The sequence below is a fragment of the Penicillium citrinum genome, assembly GCF_028827155.1.
Source record: "Penicillium citrinum strain IBT 23319 chromosome Unknown utg000001l:1.0-4955037.0:1.0-4956770.0, whole genome shotgun sequence".
Classification (NCBI taxonomy): Eukaryota; Fungi; Ascomycota; class Eurotiomycetes; order Eurotiales; family Aspergillaceae; genus Penicillium; species Penicillium citrinum.
In genome coordinates, this window is record NW_026622686.1 from 2474278 (window position 1) to 2493327 (window position 19050).

General features: G+C 45.0%; 7 protein-coding genes across 7 annotated transcripts; 3 read left to right on the top strand and 4 right to left on the bottom strand.

The window, feature by feature from the left end:
• Positions 1 to 1385: 1385 nt before the first annotated feature.
• On the bottom strand, positions 1386 to 3438 carry N7469_000926 (uncharacterized protein; the record flags this gene model as incomplete). The annotated part of the gene is made up of 7 exons (XM_056639846.1): positions 1386 to 2125; positions 2188 to 2508; positions 2573 to 2814; positions 2875 to 2977; positions 3060 to 3107; positions 3178 to 3247; positions 3307 to 3438. The coding sequence occupies 7 exons, from the start codon at positions 3436 to 3438 to the stop codon at positions 1386 to 1388; spliced, it is 1656 nt and encodes a 551-aa protein (XP_056505603.1).
• Positions 3439 to 6629: 3191 nt separating this feature from the next.
• On the bottom strand, positions 6630 to 7499 carry N7469_000927 (uncharacterized protein; the record flags this gene model as incomplete). The annotated part of the gene is made up of 3 exons (XM_056639847.1): positions 6630 to 6782; positions 6833 to 6949; positions 7389 to 7499. The coding sequence occupies 3 exons, from the start codon at positions 7497 to 7499 to the stop codon at positions 6630 to 6632; spliced, it is 381 nt and encodes a 126-aa protein (XP_056505604.1).
• Positions 7500 to 7721: 222 nt separating this feature from the next.
• Positions 7722 to 8749, top strand: N7469_000928 (uncharacterized protein; the record flags this gene model as incomplete). The annotated part of the gene is made up of 7 exons (XM_056639848.1): positions 7722 to 7861; positions 7925 to 8030; positions 8072 to 8158; positions 8208 to 8324; positions 8388 to 8448; positions 8495 to 8581; positions 8637 to 8749. 7 exons carry the CDS (start codon positions 7722 to 7724, stop codon positions 8747 to 8749), a joined length of 711 nt encoding a protein of 236 aa, XP_056505605.1.
• Positions 8750 to 9055: 306 nt separating this feature from the next.
• On the bottom strand, positions 9056 to 10383 carry N7469_000929 (uncharacterized protein; the record flags this gene model as incomplete). The annotated part of the gene is made up of 3 exons (XM_056639849.1): positions 9056 to 9502; positions 9566 to 9643; positions 9697 to 10383. 3 exons carry the CDS (start codon positions 10381 to 10383, stop codon positions 9056 to 9058), a joined length of 1212 nt encoding a protein of 403 aa, XP_056505606.1.
• Positions 10384 to 11484: 1101 nt separating this feature from the next.
• On the bottom strand, positions 11485 to 13121 carry N7469_000930 (putative MFS alpha-glucoside transporter; the record flags this gene model as incomplete). The annotated part of the gene is made up of 2 exons (XM_056639850.1): positions 11485 to 12897; positions 12957 to 13121. 2 exons carry the CDS (start codon positions 13119 to 13121, stop codon positions 11485 to 11487), a joined length of 1578 nt encoding a protein of 525 aa, XP_056505607.1.
• Positions 13122 to 14737: 1616 nt separating this feature from the next.
• Positions 14738 to 16642, top strand: N7469_000931 (GMC family oxidoreductase; the record flags this gene model as incomplete). The annotated part of the gene is made up of 2 exons (XM_056639851.1): positions 14738 to 14983; positions 15041 to 16642. 2 exons carry the CDS (start codon positions 14738 to 14740, stop codon positions 16640 to 16642), a joined length of 1848 nt encoding a protein of 615 aa, XP_056505608.1.
• A 1700-nt stretch (positions 16643 to 18342) lies between these two features.
• On the top strand, positions 18343 to 18549 carry N7469_000932 (uncharacterized protein; the record flags this gene model as incomplete). Its single annotated transcript, XM_056639852.1, has 1 exon — positions 18343 to 18549. One exon carries the CDS (start codon positions 18343 to 18345, stop codon positions 18547 to 18549), a length of 207 nt encoding a protein of 68 aa, XP_056505609.1.
• Between the last annotated feature and the right edge of the window lie 501 nt (positions 18550 to 19050).

Consider the following 19050-nt stretch of genomic DNA (forward strand, 5'->3'; position numbering starts at 1 on the left):
ATCCAAGTATGCATTATGGAGTATTTATATTGTAGTATAACGGTTAGATGAAATAGAAATTGGAACTTCTACTTCAACCAGAATATCTCAACCTAGCCAAATGTCCCATTTCACCCAAATCAGCTCAGCCCGAGCCGCCTCTGAGCCGCCTCGATTTTAGTCGCCTAATCGCGTCAAGATGACGGATTTGATGATTACGTGGCAGTCTTCATTGCCAGTGATGAATTTGCACTGAACACAAATATCTAGCCAGATTGGAAGCACAGACTGCCACGCTGGCAGTGGCGTTATGTTTGCTTGCGCGGGGTGGATCGATCGTGGATTGTCTAGCTCAAATGGAAATGGGGCGCCATTAACCAAAGCAGTTGATGGATTCAATTGTAAACAATTCTCCCCAGGGCTGACAAGATTATTATAGCGTCACAAGAATGCTATTCTGTTACAGCATATGTCTATAATCTATACTGGAAACTAATCAATTCTTCAATTCATAGATCTGATTAAATGTTGACCGTTCCAAGGTTCACCGCCCCACTTAACCGAAGAATACACCGCCACAATGACATAATCCCAGTAGTATAACTACAAAGAATAATCATCAAGCTCCGGAAACAATCAAATATCAGTACAGGTTTTGATCATTATCATTGAATAGTAGTGCTTAAAAGACGTACAAAATATTGAGGGGGCCTGCTCGTATTTATGACTGGTTCATCTGCATATGTAACACTTACATATTTGTGAAATATCAAGATTAGATCCGAAGCCTGCAAATATATACTGTTTGTTAACAGGTATCAACCTATAGTTAGGTGTATATACCTAGTAGGTATGTACCTTACCAAAAAGCATCTGAAAGGTTTAGACTCAATTCTTTGAATTTGGGATGTCATCAACTTGATTGGAAGTAGTACTTGAAACCAGCAAGGAGACATGTCCAGTATTGACAGGCCCAACTTGAAGTTGAACCTTTTATTAGTAGGCTACGGAGCTTCGCTGAGTAACTGCACTACACTGATGTACAGTTCTGCAAGGACCTCCTTTGTATCGGAATTCAATTGTCAGTCAGACTTCAATGCTTCAACACAGCCAATTTCGAATATGGAGAGCAAAGTAACCTGATCATATTTATGACTTGGCATGATCAAGTCAGATACATTTAATGGTAGCCGCTTATAGCAGCATCGAAGAATTGATTTTATATTGACGGTCTCAAGTGGCAGGTAGACTAATAAAATTAGAATATAGGATTTGATTTGACTAAGGATAGGGGTAGTAAGAAGGTATAGTGTCAGGTAAAGACATCGTTATCATGCACAATGATCACCTATTATCAAACTAGTAGATTTCCAGGGTAGTTCCACGGTGAGGTCGCAAATGATGATCTAGGCACCATCGTCGATCTTTTCGGTGACAGTTCCATCATTCTGAACAACGATCTTGTCCAGATTCTTTGACGCTTTGACTGGGTTTGGCTGCTGGTAAACCCATTCCAACTCCTCCAGAGTCCGACCCTGAGACTCAACACAGAAGAAATACCAGCAAACAGATTCAACCAGATCCCATCCAACAAAGATCCAGAAGTAATTTGTGGAGATATTGCCAAGACCAATTGGTGAAGCAAACTGACTGATGAAACTGATGGAGCTGACCATGAATCCAGAAAGTGCCAAACCCTTCGCACGAGTCGTTGTCTCGAGTGCCTCTGCCGGGACCACACCTTGGAGCGGAGTATAGGTGAAGGAGAAAACGACGTTGAACAAATAGTAGAAAGCCAGTGCTGCCTGACCCTTGGTGTGGCTTATCGTTCCGGTGTTTGCGATTGGTAGTGACACAGCGGCATTGATGGCCATGGTGATCGCACAGGCTAGAGTACCCCAGATCAGGACCGGACGACGTGGCATCTTATCCGTTAGGCATACGGCTGTTCCAGCACCAATAGCAGAGACAATCGAGTTAATCAGGTTAAGCAGCAGCTGCGTCGAACTCGAGTTGTAGCCCAGAACCTTGTAGATAGTCGCATTGAAGTATCCCAGACCGTTACCGGACCATTGTCCAAAGACAGAAATCATGATGACTTGAGCAAAGCGCCAGCGGCCGCTGTGGCTGAGGATGAAAGGACGGTCTAGTCACAAAGTAGGGTTAAAACAAATGCAAGCGCGAAATTGGGCTGAAGGGGTAGCTTACAGTCCCACCATCTCTTGTCGATACCGTCAATGCGGATTCCCTCCTTCATTTCTTCAATCTCCAGACGAACTAGTCGAGCATTCTGATCTCCATTTCCGTGGTACTTGACGAGAAAGGCGACAGCTTCCTCCTCGCGACCCTGAGTAAGGAGCCAACGTGGCGATTCGGGAATAAACCAGACGAAGATAATGACCAGAACACAAGCGAAGCACTGAAGGATGAACGGAATTCTCCATTGGTAGTTGTTGTTGATATTGTTCGTTCCGTAAGTAATCGCAGCGGCAGGAATACTGCCTCCAAACCAACCACAGTTGTAGAAACCTTGATAATGTCAGTCCAATCTCATGAAAATCGCGAGAGAGAGCTGAAAATTGATAGTACTGACCGACAGCACGACCACGCCAGTGCGGCGGAGCAATCTCGACTGCATATGCCGGAGCCGAGACCACCATAATCTGGATTCCGACACCGAGAATAAATCGACCGACGACAAATTGTGCCAGGTGCATGGCAGTAGAAATCACAATGGCTCCTATGATAATTACCCAACCACCGACAAACATGCACTTGCGTCGGCCAAGTTTATCGGAGATGACGGCACTGAAAGGGGTTGCGACGATAGATCCACTGAGAAGATCCAGATGTTAGGCTTGTAGCGGAGGGTAGAAAGGGGATGATCAGACTTACACTGTGTAGAGAGAAGTTACCACAGAGACTTTTGATCCGGTCATACCGGCTTTGAATACCTCTTGCCAGTGGTCCATTGCAAGAATGGATCCCATAAGAGATCCTAGAAGATGGAAGTATCAGTTTCATGGCTCCGCAGCTCGGAAGGCAAATCATTCGGGTTGAAGAAACAAAGTATCACTTACCATCGTAACCATTCGCACAAGCACAGAGGAAGGAGACAAAGATACAGACTTCAAGGAATCAAATTATCAGAAACTTTTTGTGCCCGTTTATAAGTGGTGTAGATAGAATGAGACTCACAGTAAAGATGGATGGATGTTTTGCTCCATCTTTCAATTTTGGTAGACTCGATAGCTGCAAAAAGTTCGGCCTGTTGAGATTAGTATATAGCTCTCAAGAAATTAGCCAAGTCAAAAACGAATGACTCACATTGCGGACAGTCTTGGTCTTTGCACCCTCAATCTTGGCAGTCTCTCCATAACCTGAAATAAGATGAGGAGTATCTACCGCAGAGGAGATACCATGAACCTCCTCATGGGCAGTTCCCTTTACATCCGACATTGTGAATCGTCTCTTAATCCCAACTCCTTTAACTTTTCAACGATTGTCGATAATCCGTGTCGAGGGGGTCCTTGAATGCGGCTCGAAATGACAATCCCGGGTAAGGGACAGACTTGCATTCTTATAAGAAACTAGCAGTAATATAACGAGTCTGCATAGACCACAAGTCTGGACCTATAATGGGCTTTGCTTCTTTCCTCGGGCCCGGAAAACGCTAAACCATGCGGTTCTCCAGATTTTTTCCCTCTTGTGACCCCAGACCTCCCCCTGTCGTCCAGTAACGCAGCAGTCAAGCTCGGCGGTGGCGTGCATAAACCGCTCCGTATCCTTATTGGAATCGGCGACGTCCCCAGTAAGAAGATGAACGCTCAAAGCGCCATCGATGAGGCCGCCTAGATCCGAAACGATTCAGGATGGGAACTGGTTCTCTGGATATTCGGCCCTGTGTCCCGTTGGAAAAACGAAACATTCGATGTTTACTCTTCGCTTGTGTTGGTTTGCCCCTTTCTATGCATAGTTTAATTGGCTTGTTTGATTAATTTAGCTCTACTAGTAGTGAGACGGTGTGGTACTCAATATACGCATATTACTCGTATCAGATCGAGGCAAGAAAGCCCCCTAAGGCTGAAATAGAATTAGCAAATGCAGTATTTCCCGGTTTCTCCCTTGTCTCCTGATATTATACAACGTGGCCTACTTCAAAAATACAGAATCCCCTTCATTAAAATACCCCAGCTCGAGATATTTGACCCGGAAAAATCACAAGAATTTGGGAATTACATTCTTGGTATTTGATCTGGTGTGTCTATACCGTGGCACAAAAATGGCCATCAGCTAAATACTCCGTTAGTATCGCGGAGCATTCCTCCGTGCTAAATCCTCCACGGGGGCCCTTCCCCACAAAACGCTAAACTCGTTCCAAACTGTCAGATCAGCTAACTCAAACCCAAAGGAGCCACCCGGGAGAAGCCACCTCGCTTCTGCTAAACTCGGGCCGGGTAGTCCCTCATCAAAGAGGCGAGTTTGGAGAATGCCACAGGCTATCCCGAAAATTTTAGCTTCCGGATTGCGAGACAACCAGTCCAGCATGTTCGTTGGTATGTGGGAGATTGCAGGGCTAAGAGGAAATCATAGGCGAGATGGGCCTTCTCAGAAAGGAAATTATGGCATTCCCAGAACATGATAGATGGCATCAGGCCTCAAATAATCCCAAGACCAGAACGTGAGTCCTTTTGTTGTGGTTGTTGGTCCCTGCAAGTGCTAAGCAACTACTACGGTCTTACCTACTCTTGGATACTAAATTCAAATTTCTGACTAGTTTTGAGATTTTGGGCGCCACTGCTAGCACCATATGGTATGTGGATACGCTAGGGTCGATGCGTAACTGATTTAGCAACGCGATTTGCACTGTGTTGGCCGTCGTGCCGGTGTGGTTTGTGGCTCCTGTTTTGTATACTAAGTGTACCTACCGATTCAGCCACTTCGCGTGATGTGTCATAGACTCTGATATTCCAAATCAAAATTACCTATAAATTCCCGTATGTCACATTGTTAGATTCCAGGTTTACTAGCGGACCGCAATTGGGTTCAGAGCTTCCCCGAGTTCAAGATATTCCCTGTATCGAGTGGAACCTCCGTGACGAACAAGATTAAGAATCAAACGCAACCATCAATTAAAAGATTTGTGAGCTATCCATCATGATCCTGTTTTTGAGTCACTAGGTAAGTACTAATGCTAGTTAGCAGACAGTACCAGAGGGTGACAATCCATCAGATGGGGACGGGAATAAGAATTAGGCATTATATTTCAAATTTTGATACAACTTGGCCAGCATTCATTTCTATGCGTATTTGAAGTGATTTATATTCGTAGTAACAGGACAATACAGCTTTTCTCGTAAAGAAAAAGGAACTGCACCTCGCTAGCTAACACTAGTGCTCGGTAGCACCGAGTAGTGCATGCTATATTATGGTTGTACTAAAAGCGAGTTTATTTCTAAGTTTGAAGCCTCCTTTCCGGGTAGAAGTCTTCGATATTTCGGATCAAATATTCTTTTCAATGTTGCTGAGTAGCCAACCACCATTTTGCTGATTCTGAAATACCCCCTTCGTATCATATTTCCTTGCAATACTTCTCAACCTTTCAAGATTTTCATTGTCATACGTAGACAAGGGGTCCTGGTCTCGCGAGGCGTAAATCGAGTACTTGAATTCAAGGAATGTTCCATTCCTTTTTGCAACGTGATATGCAGACAGATGCGGATAGCTGCAGCGAAAATCACACTATTGCTTTTAGAATAACCAATTAATTGGTAGGATTGGTCTTCCCTTGATCAGGACTGCCATTTAAAGAGGTATCCCGCCATGTAGAAGAAGCTGACTATTTTTGAGTGTCCGCCTATAATCTCATGCTAGATGATGATATTCGTGCAAGAACTTCTACTATTGAGTCATCTGACTCAGATCAGTTTGACTAATAGTATATGCTTAAATATTTCCTCTTCATCCAAGATGGATGTGTTCATAATCTATATTCTCGATATTTTTACTTCTTTAGTGTCTATCGCACAGACTGAAAGGCCACTAGGTTCAACGCATCTTATGAGTAGCACAATGTCTGTCTATCTGGTGGATAGGACTTTGAGGGGCCAACGAGAGGCAGAAATATTATCATGATGGCCATGCGCACAGTTGCCCCTAAAACATGAAACAGGAATCGTATATGGTGCTGCTTTGATAGCATTGCATTGATGTGGTAATTAACACTTCGCGAGGACAGAAACCCGAGGACAGAAATCTTGGTATGAAGTGAGATACATAAATGGCATCGAGTTACCGAGCGTATCTAGTATTAGATAGACTGAGCGGTGTCTCGAAATCTTACCATCAGCTTGATTGCAAGGTTAATTTGGCATGGAAGGAAGAATCAACATGTCCTTGTCGAGCTTTCATGAAGATGACATCGATGCTTATATGGTGGAAGGCACTGAAGTCTGCCGAGTACTTATCGGGGCGAAAAATCTTTTGGACGAAGGGGAGCTCAAGTGGTGAACAAGTCAGACACACGAATAGACCACCTGGTCTAGTTGTGTGAGGCTTAAGCCTGGGCAGGCTTAGCCCTCAGCTGCAGTCTGGCACTTGTGTGCTCTCTTGGAGACCCACAACAAACAAGCGTACCGAAAGTCATCACATCAGGTGAACATCTCAGATCTCAGAATCGCTCCAGGTTGAACTTTATGCTCTATGACTTGAGGAGGTTCCTGAAGATGAAGCTCCTGGCAACTCGTTACGAGTGTAAATCCCAACTTAGCCTTGCTGCTTTCTGTGATGCTGGTCACAAGCACCTGGAAGAGAACTGATGCTAACTTAAAAAGTTGGATTGCCTCGGACTTACCCGCTCAGCCGCTGCCAGGCACGGCCCGCCCCTGAAGAATCGCCACTTCCACCCCCCACAGTTCCCAGCAACGCGTGATGATGCCGAAGAACTAAGAGCAGCCACCTGACGGACTGACTGGAAGATTGATGTATGATAGCCGAGACAAATGTTCCTGTTCGGCTGTGCCGAGCGTGGTATCCAGGGACATTCTTTGAACGTTTACCAAAGTACTGAGCTTTCCTACCTTATGATTCTGTGTCTAACTTTTCGAATCGACTCAAAGCCCTGCTGGGTCTATTTTCAGTCAATCGAATAGCACTTTAGTCCAGGCAAGCCTATAATGGGATCAAAAGAGGGGCATAGATGTAATTTGAGGAAAGAATCATCGTCAGGTAGGAGGAATGATATGCAAGCCCGAAGTGCAACTTAGGATTTTAGGATTATTGCTACAAGTAATATTAACAAGCGAGGAAATCCATACAATGGTCAGAGCGATCGATGATGCTTAGAATAAGCCTCGAATTTGAAGCTGAAAAACTTGATTTAATTAATAGACAGGTGCCCGAGACCTTACACCATCAAGACTCGGAGCTTTGAAGCGATGAGTGGGTGCTGCTAGTGGCCAATAGTCTAATAGTTTAAAACATTCAAGGCATGCGATCACGAGATTCACACACAGAATCATGATTTCTGGGAATAGCAGGCGAGATGGCTCAACTGAACAAGCTTGAAGTTCAGATTTTGGTGCTGTCTAGCGAACGATGTCGCCCCAGTCTATTGCTCCAGCAAATCTAGAGTACATATACCACGTTCCTCTCACCAAATTAAAAAATCAAAACAAATCAGCTTCTTGACAGTCCTTTTGAACCTCGAACATTCTTCCAGTTTCATACTTTTATCTCCCAAAATGGGTCAAGTTATTTCTGCCATCAGAGAGTCTGTTAGGGAAGCAGACAAAGTCGCCGAGGAAAAGGCAAAGCAGGATCTCGACATTCTTCAGAAGCTTGTGGATTCAAAGCTCAATCAATTTCAGCATGAATTGAATGAGTAAGTCAACTACAATGAGTTACTATGTTAGGATGCCGAAGCTGATCTTTCTTTTACCATTAGACGGTTCTTGAACCCCGATGCCACATCCAAGACCCAGGTTCCGGGTATACGTGCCCTCAGATGGGAAAGACGATCCCTAACTAATATCTCCGACAAGGTGGTTGAAGTAATTACTCGAGAAGATGCCAGTCCACTAACCTTGTATAGCCCGCGGATTCGATCGGTGACACTGTTGATCAGTTCTTTAGTGCAGGAGGAGAAAAGACTTCGGAGGCCGTGAAAGATGGCTTCAAGGTAGGCACATTGAACGGCAAAGGCGAAAGAAGATCACTAACAAAAGAAGGGAGTCGTTAAAACCGCTTTGAACGTCTTCTTGTCCAACACTGAGGTGGGAGAGTTCTCGGAAGAGAAATTCTTCGTCTACATGGTTCACAACACCATTATCAGGGTTGATGTCAAGGTATTTCCCCGTGGCGTAGTTCTTATATTTCAATATTCACTAACAAAAAACCCGTAAAAATAGCTTTGGCGCTGGAACTTCGCCGGAGAAGGATTTTCAAGCAAATACAAGAGCGTCCTTGGATGTGAGTATTTCGTGCTGCCAGTGAAATATGAGCTCGCTGACCATAGTCCTGCTAGACGTCATGTGTATTTCGGCGGTTGATCCCAGCAAGCTGCATACAGCTGAATTTATCTACCTTATTAGCGAATATGCCGGTGAGTCGCTCAAGGAGCTCGAAATCTGTTCGATCACGCACTAATCTCATACTAGGTGACGAAGAAGAGAATGTCAACAAGTATATCGATACTATGCAGAAGATGTATGCAGCTGCACGCAAGATGAAGCAGAACGGTCGCATCGCGGATCATGCAAGGGAAGATTGAATGTCTTCGCGACCCTAATGTTCTAATCTAGTTAAGCCTGGGAAGAAGCGAGACTAAATCTCATAGTGATGACCTGAATCAAACATCTTACTATTTTCTTCTGGCAAAATGTCAACATTTAGCGAATGTTCATCAGTGTTAAACTTTTGTGTTCTAATAGTCCCAGAATAACTGATCATGGCCTTTGATAGGGTATAGCATTGTGCATCTAGTCATGAAGCTTGATATACTAGCTAATCATCTGCTGATTTCAGATTAGGCTGGAAATGAACCTATAGTTGGTCCAAATACTTTGGCTAGAATGGATCACGAAGTGTAAGTCACGGTGGTCTCGGCATAAAGCGTGGTAAGCTCGGCCCTGATTTTCTCAAGCTCGGCCTTTTTCTCCTCCTCATTTGGATTCTGCTGGGCTGCCTCGTATTTCTTGGTCAATTCCTGACTCTTTTCCTCGCGGTATCTAGCTTCCTCGGCGGCCTCCTCAGCTGCCTCTTCCTCTGTCATACCGATGGTCTGTGAGCTTTCGAGGGCTTGTTCAGGAGACTCATTGACAAATTCATCCAGTCGTTTCTTCTTTTCCTCTTCAGCAGCCTTTGCCTCGGCCTCCTTGTCGATTATCTCTTCTCCGATTACCTCGCCGTTCTCGCCATAGACGTTTCGGCAGTATACCACTCCGGTTTGGTTCCCGTTCTCGTCGACGGTAATCTTGGCGAATTCATTGGGCTCGAAAGTCCTGTTTGCAGTTTGCTTAAGTGGCTAGATGTGAAAAATACCCGATTAGCCCATGTAGAAAATGAAATGGTTATTTCTGTCACTTACACCTGCACCGAAGAGTTTCGAGAAAGTAGGGACCTTAAAGCCGGTTCCACCGTATGAGACAACTAATGCTTGGTCGGCCTAGGAAGTGTCAGAGTCCAAACTTGTACTATACGATCTAGGTAGCCACAAACCTCGGACGCCGTGTAAACAGTCCATCCCTCACTGTTGGTCTTCACCGAGGATGATCCACTGGCTCCACCCTTTGCAATACCAGTCGCACCAACATTCAAACCACCGCTAGTATCGCGGTTATGGGCGCTCTCCATGTTAATTTTGCACTCCTTGGTGGACCAAGTTTTGGAAATTGCCCAAAGTCCGAACTCGGCAATTTCCTTCCTATAATCACCTTTCACGAGAGCTTTAGCATTCGCCTTCACCCAGGTTTCCAAGGGTCCCCGGGGATAAGATCGGAACTTCTCATTCACGACTACATCTTCAGCAACAAGTGCTGCCTTTCCGGTTTTGCCCCATTTGTTCTTTGCCTCGGCTGAGACATCGATCGGGGCCCCAGACATAGCGCCAGAGAGACCGGCATCGACTCCAAAGCTATGCTCAGCTTCTTTGCCCGAAGCTCTCGTCCTCCATCCCTCTTCTCTTGACGGCGAGCGCTCTAGAGTGCGACCGAAACTGGTGAAACCGTCTTTCTCAGGTCTTCCGGGCTCTGATAGATCAGTGATCTTTTGGAATGTTCCGTGCTGGTCAAAGTACCCAATTGCGCCAGGGTGACACTCGGAGAATGGCTGGGGCCTGAAGAGATAATACCCATCACCATAACTGTTCATGAGCTCGGCATATTCTTCGTGGGGTGCGGGGGCCATGCTGGATACCTAGGTAGGCAATTGAATAGGGAGTTTGGGTTGTGAATCGAAGACAAAGTGTATAATCACGAAAGTGTTGTAAGAGACGATTGCACAACTGGTAAGTGGATCTTTCATATACGTTGAGGTTGTATACAAGCATCGAACGGCCGTAGTGACGACATTTCCTACACAATAGAAAATTCAACCAAGCTGAATGAAGCGTCATAGAATGACTTCATTGTGGTCTTCAACCGGCCTCTCAAATCCTCCGCTAATGCAGATCTACTTCAGACTCCACAAGGTGCAGGTTCATCACAACATAGCCCCTCCATCCCATCGTCACACCGGCCTCTGCCAACCTTCTGACAATATGACCATAGTAACACGGAAAGTGCTAGTGAGGTCGCTTTAATAGGCTCGAATGATAATTAGATTTGTGGGCTATCCTCTCCAAATTTTCAAAGTCCAGCGGAATTAGATATGTGCTGCATCCTGATGATTGTTTTTCCAACACAAGTATAGGTGGGTCGATCCCATCCGGACGGACCATTATAGTATAGATCACCCTCGATCGACTCCACAATTGACGTGAGAGGTTGGTGAATTTATTTTCAAACGAACCAAGATCGACTGCCAGCCATGTGATTTCGAACAGTAGTTTGGTTTATGAGGGATATCTAGCTGAACGATCGATAGATCCTGGTAGGCCAGCGAACCGAGCGTGCGGTACCAATGTTACCATCTGGGTTTGTTGAGGTAAAATAAACCCCACATAATGAGAGGTCCTTTCGGCGCCTTGTTTTATTTTTTCTCCTCTCGGTTGATTAAGTTACGGTGGATAATATGGAAAGAATTTCACCGCACACGAATCATTAGCCCTATACATAGTCTTCCACCAGTTTCGGGATATTATAGGGCTCTTGATATGAACTTCGAATCCATATGCATCTAATTTATGGATAAAGCGAGCCAATTTCTAGAATTTCATCTTTTAGGTAGGCTATAATGCTCCTCTATTAATACACAATGAAATTTTGATACAATAATATCGAATCCCAAACCGTCGGGACGGTGCACTGCGTTGACATGTGTCATTCTCTATACGAGGGAGGTCGTAAATTATTCCAATCGCCTACCACCAACGTCCATGTCAATTTTGAAATATTTGAACTTCCGACTTGGTACTTTTCGTTCGAAGAGGATATCTAGCTCTTCGAACGTACGATCTTTCGTCTCTGGCATGCACCAGAAGCAATATAACGCAGAGAAAAAACTTAACCCAGAGAACAGGAACCCAATTTTACCGCGCCAGTTACCTTCGTCTTCATTCATAGCGTATGGGATGACAACGGCAAAGACTATTGACCAGATGAAGCAGGTCACAGTGGACAAAGCTATAGTGAATCCTCGAAGCTTTGCAGAGGATACTTCAGCCAAAAGGACGTAACAGAATGGACCTAGGGTCAAATCGTATACGAACGTACAAGCCAGCATCAATCCACATTGGGCCCATGTAGTTGATGATTGCCTTGGAGCGAGGTCAACGACACCGATGATCAAAAGCACAATGGCTAAAGTTGAGCATCCGAAGATATAGACGGTTCGTCGACCGACATAAGAAAGTAAAAACCAGGATAAACAAGTACCCACAAGGCCGAGCGCCGTAAGACCGAGATTCATAGAGAATGCATCCGAAGCATCAAGTCCGGCAAGCTCCATAAAGTGCACAGCATAACTGAGGAAAAAAACATTTCCTGTAAAAGCCTGCATATCATATGCCATAACACAAATGACTAGGCGACGAAAGTTAGAGCCTCGAAAGCAATCAAGATAGCTTGGCCGCTGTCCCCGGTCACATTTCTCCAAACTCAAAGTTTCCTTTATATGTGCTAGATGCTTTGGTATGTCCGCAATGGGTGTTCCAAGGCGACGGAGTGAAATAATAGTTTCCTCCTCACGACCTTTACGACACAGCCAGTACGGTGGGTCTGGACACAAAGGCACTAGCAAAAGCATGATACAGGGCAGAGCCCATTGCGTGGCGATTGGTATCTTGTAAGACCATTTGCTATCCATAGACTCGGTTCCTTTCAAAATGCCCGAAGCAATCAGAGATCCAATGGAGAAGGCGAGATTGGTCATAGTAGCCGCGAACCCGCGCAGTACAAGGGGGGTGACCTCTCCAACAAAAGCGGATGCGCAAATAGGGTAAAACGCAATAACACATCCGTTAAGTAACTCTCCAACAAACAATTGAGCTGGTGTATGGCTGAAGAATTGCAAGAAAATGAAGGTGATCGAGAACAGACAGCAGCCTCCTGTCATCCATCGAGGTCCAAATCGATCGTATGCAATCCCAGATAAAAGTGCGCCCACAATAGCACCTAGCAGATTTGCATAGTTAAATGCTGATAACCATTGGGCGGCAATCATAAATTTCCCATTGCTGTTGTATCCATACGTTTCCTTAAACACAGGAAGACCAACTAGGCTGCGAACGACTCCGCCGTCAATGCCTTTCAGAACCGTGGCCTTGAACAATAAGTATACGACCGTCAAGACCTCGACACGCCCCCAATAAGCTTACTGACCAGGTTCATAAAAATACCCCAACCGATGGCGGGGTAATACAGACGGATAGCATCCCACCAGCCAAGAGCATGTTCCTGTTTGGTAAACTCGAATGACAACTCCGCCTCTTCTCTCGCATCAGCAGAGATGGACTGGACAACAGTGCCCTGCTTTTCCGAGACCATAATGAGAGCCCAATACTGTTCTCCATGAGAAAGAAAATCTTTCAGTGGAAAAAATGAAACAAAAAATAAATGTACACATGCAGATGCCAAGGCTTGGCGGTGCACGTCAATTGGTATTGACGGATTGTGTAGATGCTCTGCGGTGGAGAATAGCGGAGGTCGGAGATGGGAATTTTGGCATTAGCCGAAGGACCTTGGAGGCATAACATTACCGTTGATAGTAACTCGGTCATACTACACTGTAATTTCAACTTCACCATATGTTCAGTAGATAGTTCTTGAGGACGCTGAAAAAAAATTCCCAAGAAACATTGACACTGATAGTGCTGATGATGTATGGAGGTTTTTGTCCAAACGCTATGTAAACTATGACCGAGAATCTTCCGGCCAACAGCATCCATTCCATCTTATTCTAAAGTCTCAATGTTCTTAAATTATATAAATCTAGGTTGTCTAGTGATGGAATTTATATCTAGCTACCTAGTAGGTAGCTAGGGTGGTCAATTCCATCACTAGTACCTGGCCAGGCAGATGCTTATAAGAACAAACTTGAAATATACTGCACCCGCAATTGTCGCGATCTAACCTTTATTGTGGCTATCAAAGCCGCGAAAAAAGCAATAGAACGGTATTATATCATGCTATTATATCATGCCATTGAGGGTACATGAAACTCTTCGGAATTTATACAAGTAGTTAGCCGAGAAGTATTCGTAATAGCCATCGCCATAGGAGAATCTGAAAATTGCCGGCAGTCGCAACCCCAGCCGAGGGACGGTTCACCCCAAATTGAGCAAATTTTTTAGATGATGTGGCCCGGAGGTATTCCAAATAGCGCTATAGACAGGTGTCTACATGTCACAGTTGTTCAAAATACTCGAGTTCATCCGAATTTGCGGGACGTCCAGATCTAAACCCAGAAGCAGTATCTAACATTAAAAATTCCACATACATTGACCGACAATGCCACGCATGGGTTTGTTTGACTTACCGTACTGTTCTAGTAGAACGCAGACAGCTTCTTGACGCCTGCTTTTGTCTCATAAATTTCCCACAAGAATCTACTGGAAGTTCCAGTATGTCTCGGTAGCAAAATTAATGGCCCACAATAGGCAAGTGTCCATGAGGAACACACGACGAGTAATTTCTGCAACGATTTAAAATTCGGATAATGTCAGATCTACATCAATAATTTTAACTGGGGATCACATTCCCATTTAGGATCATGTACATGAGCCAATCAGAGAAAATAGAACGATCGCGTTCTATGGCTGCCAAACACTAAAGGTGTCTATGTTTGTTGCAGTAGTGCCATGTATGCGACGCTGTATCATTCGTCAGATTCTGAATGTAGTCAGCTCTGACAGCCGCTAAACAATTACACACACAATTGGCCACGTAAATACACTAGCCTTTTTTGCAGATGACTGCGAGTTGAATGCAGAATATGCACTACTAAGCTCATCACGAACGCATTATCGTAGTGAGGGGTTGCCACCCTGGTTTGATGGGACGGGGGGCCTATTCTGTGCTTATAAAGTTATCATGGAATCAAAGAGGAACACATTCGGAAAATCCTTTCAAGCCATAGAACGAGAAAAAACGAGAAGTTCGGAATGTCGGAGTTTAATACAGATTCAACTTTTGGATTGGAAGATGATTGTTTCGACTTCATCATTATCGGCGGTGGAACATCAGGCCTAGTTGTAGCTAATAGGCTCACTGGGGATCTGCAAACCCGCGTTCTTGTCATAGAAGCTGGAACAAACCGCCTCAGTGACCCTCGAATCACGGTTCCTGCATTAAGTATAAGTGCATTCGAAGATCCAGACTTTGATTGGAATATGATGTCTATTCCTCAGGTATTGAGTCATATCACATCCTCGCGCTGTTGAATTGGATAACTGATCATGATCTAGAAACAATTGAATGGCCGCCAGTTGTTCATCAATCAAGGTCGAACACTTGGTGGCTCTTCAACAATTAACATGGGTATGGTAATATACCCTTCGCGTTCCGGGATGAATTCGTGGGAGAGTCTGGGAAATCCAGGTTGGGGTTGGGACGGTGTATCACCGTATATTCGCAAATTCCACAAAGCAACAGCGCCTTCAGATGCTGGTTTAGAGACACTCAAAGGTGTTTTTTACGAGCAAAAAGATCAGGGCGGCGATGGGCCCGTTAAGATTTCCTTCGGAAATAATTACATGCCATACTACGGAGCATGGACTGAGAGCTTCAAGGCATTAGGGTATCCGCAAAATGAAGACCCGATCAACGGTGCAGGAACTGGTCCTTTCATCTCTCCCGCTGCTGTCGATCCAGTAACCCACACTCGAAGCCATTCCGCCGCATCATATCTCGGGTCGGATGTGCAAACAAGACCCAATATCCGGGTTTTGACTGGTGCGCATGTAGAGAGAATTGTCCTGGAAAAGCGCGGAAGTGAAGTCACCGCGACGGGAGTTTCATTCTGCAAAGGAGAGGAGACTTTCGTTGTTTCAGCCAGTAAAGAAGTGATTCTTGCAGCTGGAGCAATGCAAACACCTAAGATTTTGGAGCTATCTGGTATTGGCGACGAGAAGATCTTGCAATCTAATGGGTTACCGACGATCATCAATAATCCTAGCGTCGGCGAACACTTACAAGAACACGGTATTATCCCATTCTCCTTTGAAGTGGCAGATGGCCAGCCTTCTGGGGACATGATTCACGATCCAGAATTTGCAGCCGCTGCAATGGATGCATATCAGAAAGATGGATCTGGCCCACTCGGCTATATACCATTTGCATCAGCCTTTATGCCATGTGTTGGTTTATCTCGTGAAGAACGGGACGATATGGTGCGTGCTGTGCGAAGTACCATAATGGATCCAGACGCGCCGAAAGTGATACGCAAACAACTCGAGACCCAAATTAAGCTACTTGATGATTCAGAAGAGAATACCGGTCAGTATATTCTAGCTCCTTTCGCGCTACATCCACGAAAGAAGACACCCAAAGAAGCATTCGGTCATCAGCACCATGCGCTCTTCATGACTATCGCTAGCATTCTGAGCTATCCTTTCTCGCGAGGATCAACGCACATTAGCTCGTCTGACTTTCGTGATATGCCTGATATTGATACTGGTATCCTGAAGCACCCTGTTGACCTCGAGCTACATGCGAGACATTGCCAGTGGGCAAATCAACTTGCCGATACGGAGCCTCTGGCTTCATTATTCAAAGCCAACGGTGCTCGTCTGCACTCCTCCGGACCCTTGGAACTAGAAGAGATCAAGGAGTTATGCAAAGAGCTCGTCATGGCAAATTACCACTTCAGTGGGACCTGCGTTATGATGCCGAAGGAGGATGGGGGTGTGGTGGATGCTAAGTTGAAGGTTTATGGGACGACAAATGTCCGGATCGTCGATGCGAGTATTTTCCCGCTAGTTCCAAGGGGAAACATTCAGGCGACTGTCTTCGCAGTTGCAGAAAAGGCGGCGGATATAATCAAGGAAGACTATCGTGCTCCTGTATAGAGTTCTCAGATATTATGTGAGATCAATCAAGTACGGTGACGTGTTCTAATCTGTTCTTCGCGTTCGCTAGTCGCTTTCGATTTATTTCCGTATCCTAGCGCGGATATTCAACAAGACACAGATGGTATTACTTGTTGAACTCTTGATAATACAAAACTTCTATTGACTGCTTATTATATGATACTCGTGGTGACAACGCTCAGCTCTTTGAAGAAGTGGTCGCAAGTACATCATGTACTATGATGTCGTGGCGGTAGCATTATTACTAAATGATGTTGAACTTTAATATTATGAAAAGAGTGTGCTCAGGTAGGAATTTGATATTATAGTTAATGCTATTGAAAAGAATGCCTATAGTATAATTGGAAGATTGGATATGTCGATATAGGATACAAGTATCTATCTACCTGAATACCTACTTTGGTGGGTGGTCGGTATCAGAGAGTACTTACTGAATATGTAGTTTGAGTGGGTCGACAGCGAATTGCGAAGTAGAAAATCAATGAGAACAATTCGCCATTAATAAACATTCTGTTGGGTTAGACATATTCAGGGACAGTGTAGCCTGTGTATAGCATGGATTACTTGGAAAATATGCGGTTATGATATGTCCGGATGCGGTCATACACTGACGTCAGGAAATGGTGAGTCTAGAGCTGCAAAAGACTGAAGGGCAATGGAAATTTGAAAAAGGCCTTTCTGATAATTATATTCACTGTTCAGGAATTCTTGAATGGAAAAAGACACTTTTTTTTGAGAGTTGATCCTGTGTGTTATAAAATAGCCGGGGTCTCTTCGAACGAGTGATGACGCATTTGAATTGATTCCTATCTTCCCATGTTACCATGGCAGCTTCACATAGCCAAAAAGAAGATTTGTGTCAGTAGGATTCAAATAAAATTCTCACTTAAACCAGCAATTGCTGAAATGAATGAAAATATTGAATATAAAGCAGGAAACGCGAGTGATCAAAGCGGGTCTTTGTGTCTGCGGGGAAAGCTTTGACGGAGACAGCCGGAGCTCAATCTTGACGTACTTGACTCTGATTGCCTCAACAATACCATTTGGGCACTTACCAACCATGGTATCAATACAAATCAAGCCAATCAATAGGCTCAATGGGCTGCGCTGGCTGTCACTGAACCTTTTGTGCAAGCCTTAATTCGCCAGTAGAATGCTGGGTCACCCTAGAATTCACGTCGCATCATCGATAGCTGGTCCGTTGCCTGCCGAAGTTGACAGGTTTCAAGTGCAAAATTTGACGCGGAATTCATCTTTTAATCCTTTGACCTTTTCTTGTAGACTCATTTTAAGTTGATGAGGTGTGACACTTCCGTGACTGTCGTGGTTCCCGTGACTGCACTTGCTCTTTCCTCGCCGGCTTCCATCTTTTTTGTCTTTGGAAAATCTCCTCTTCCATTTGACCTCGCCTTTTCTAATCGCGATTGACCTTGAGACTCACTGGGTTCTGCCGAGCTCACGCAACGTGCTGTGCAGTCGAATTCACAGGCTACGCGCTTCTTGACCTTTCGCCGGGTCACCTCGATACACGTTAAACAACATCAGAGTCGCGGACTTGATCATCTCATTTGTATGTTATTCCCTTCCATTAGCTCATATATCTTCTGTTCTGAGGCATTGACTGATCTGATTCACCATCGCTAGCTCGCCAGCTCTGATCTCAACCCCAGCTCACCACCATGCCAGCCCTCCATCTGATCAAGCATGTGGATCCCAATAGCCTCCATACTCTGACGAAGCGGGGAAACTGGGCTGACCGAAACCGTGGGGTCGTCTTGGTCTTTGTCATTGTCTTCATTGTCGTGGTCGGCATTATTTCGCTCTTTGCCTATCGTCGGTGGATGAAGAGGAAGGCCGAGAAAGAGTCGTATGAGACTACCGACTAATGATTGTTGTGATCGGTCTGTCGGAAGACGACTGTCTTTATTTCTTCTGCCTCCAGATTTCTCTCCCCATCCTCAATTTCCTCTTGCTCATACGTGTGCGAAGCTGCGAATTGAGTAGCTGCGTGGGTGCGGCTTCCCATCTTGTGGTACTACCTAAGGCCCGAGGGAGGACGGAGTACGAATGATCTTCTATCCTCGCGGTATCTGCCGTTGCTGTTTCTCTTCTTCCAATTGAATACCCATCTCAATGTGAATTGCAGGTGTTTGCGAACGTGCACCCTCCAATGGAAAGGGGGATTGCCAACGTTGATGTTGATGTCTTTGTTTAGCCACGGGATCCTGTTTTTTTGCAGACGATAATAATGACTGACATGCTTGTCCCTTACCGTGTGTCACGGGTTCCTTTTCCTGCGTGGATCCTCTCTGGTCCAAATTGAATCGCTGATATCCATGGTAGTTACTGGGAGTATACCTCATAATTCAATCCTACCTTTCTCCCCC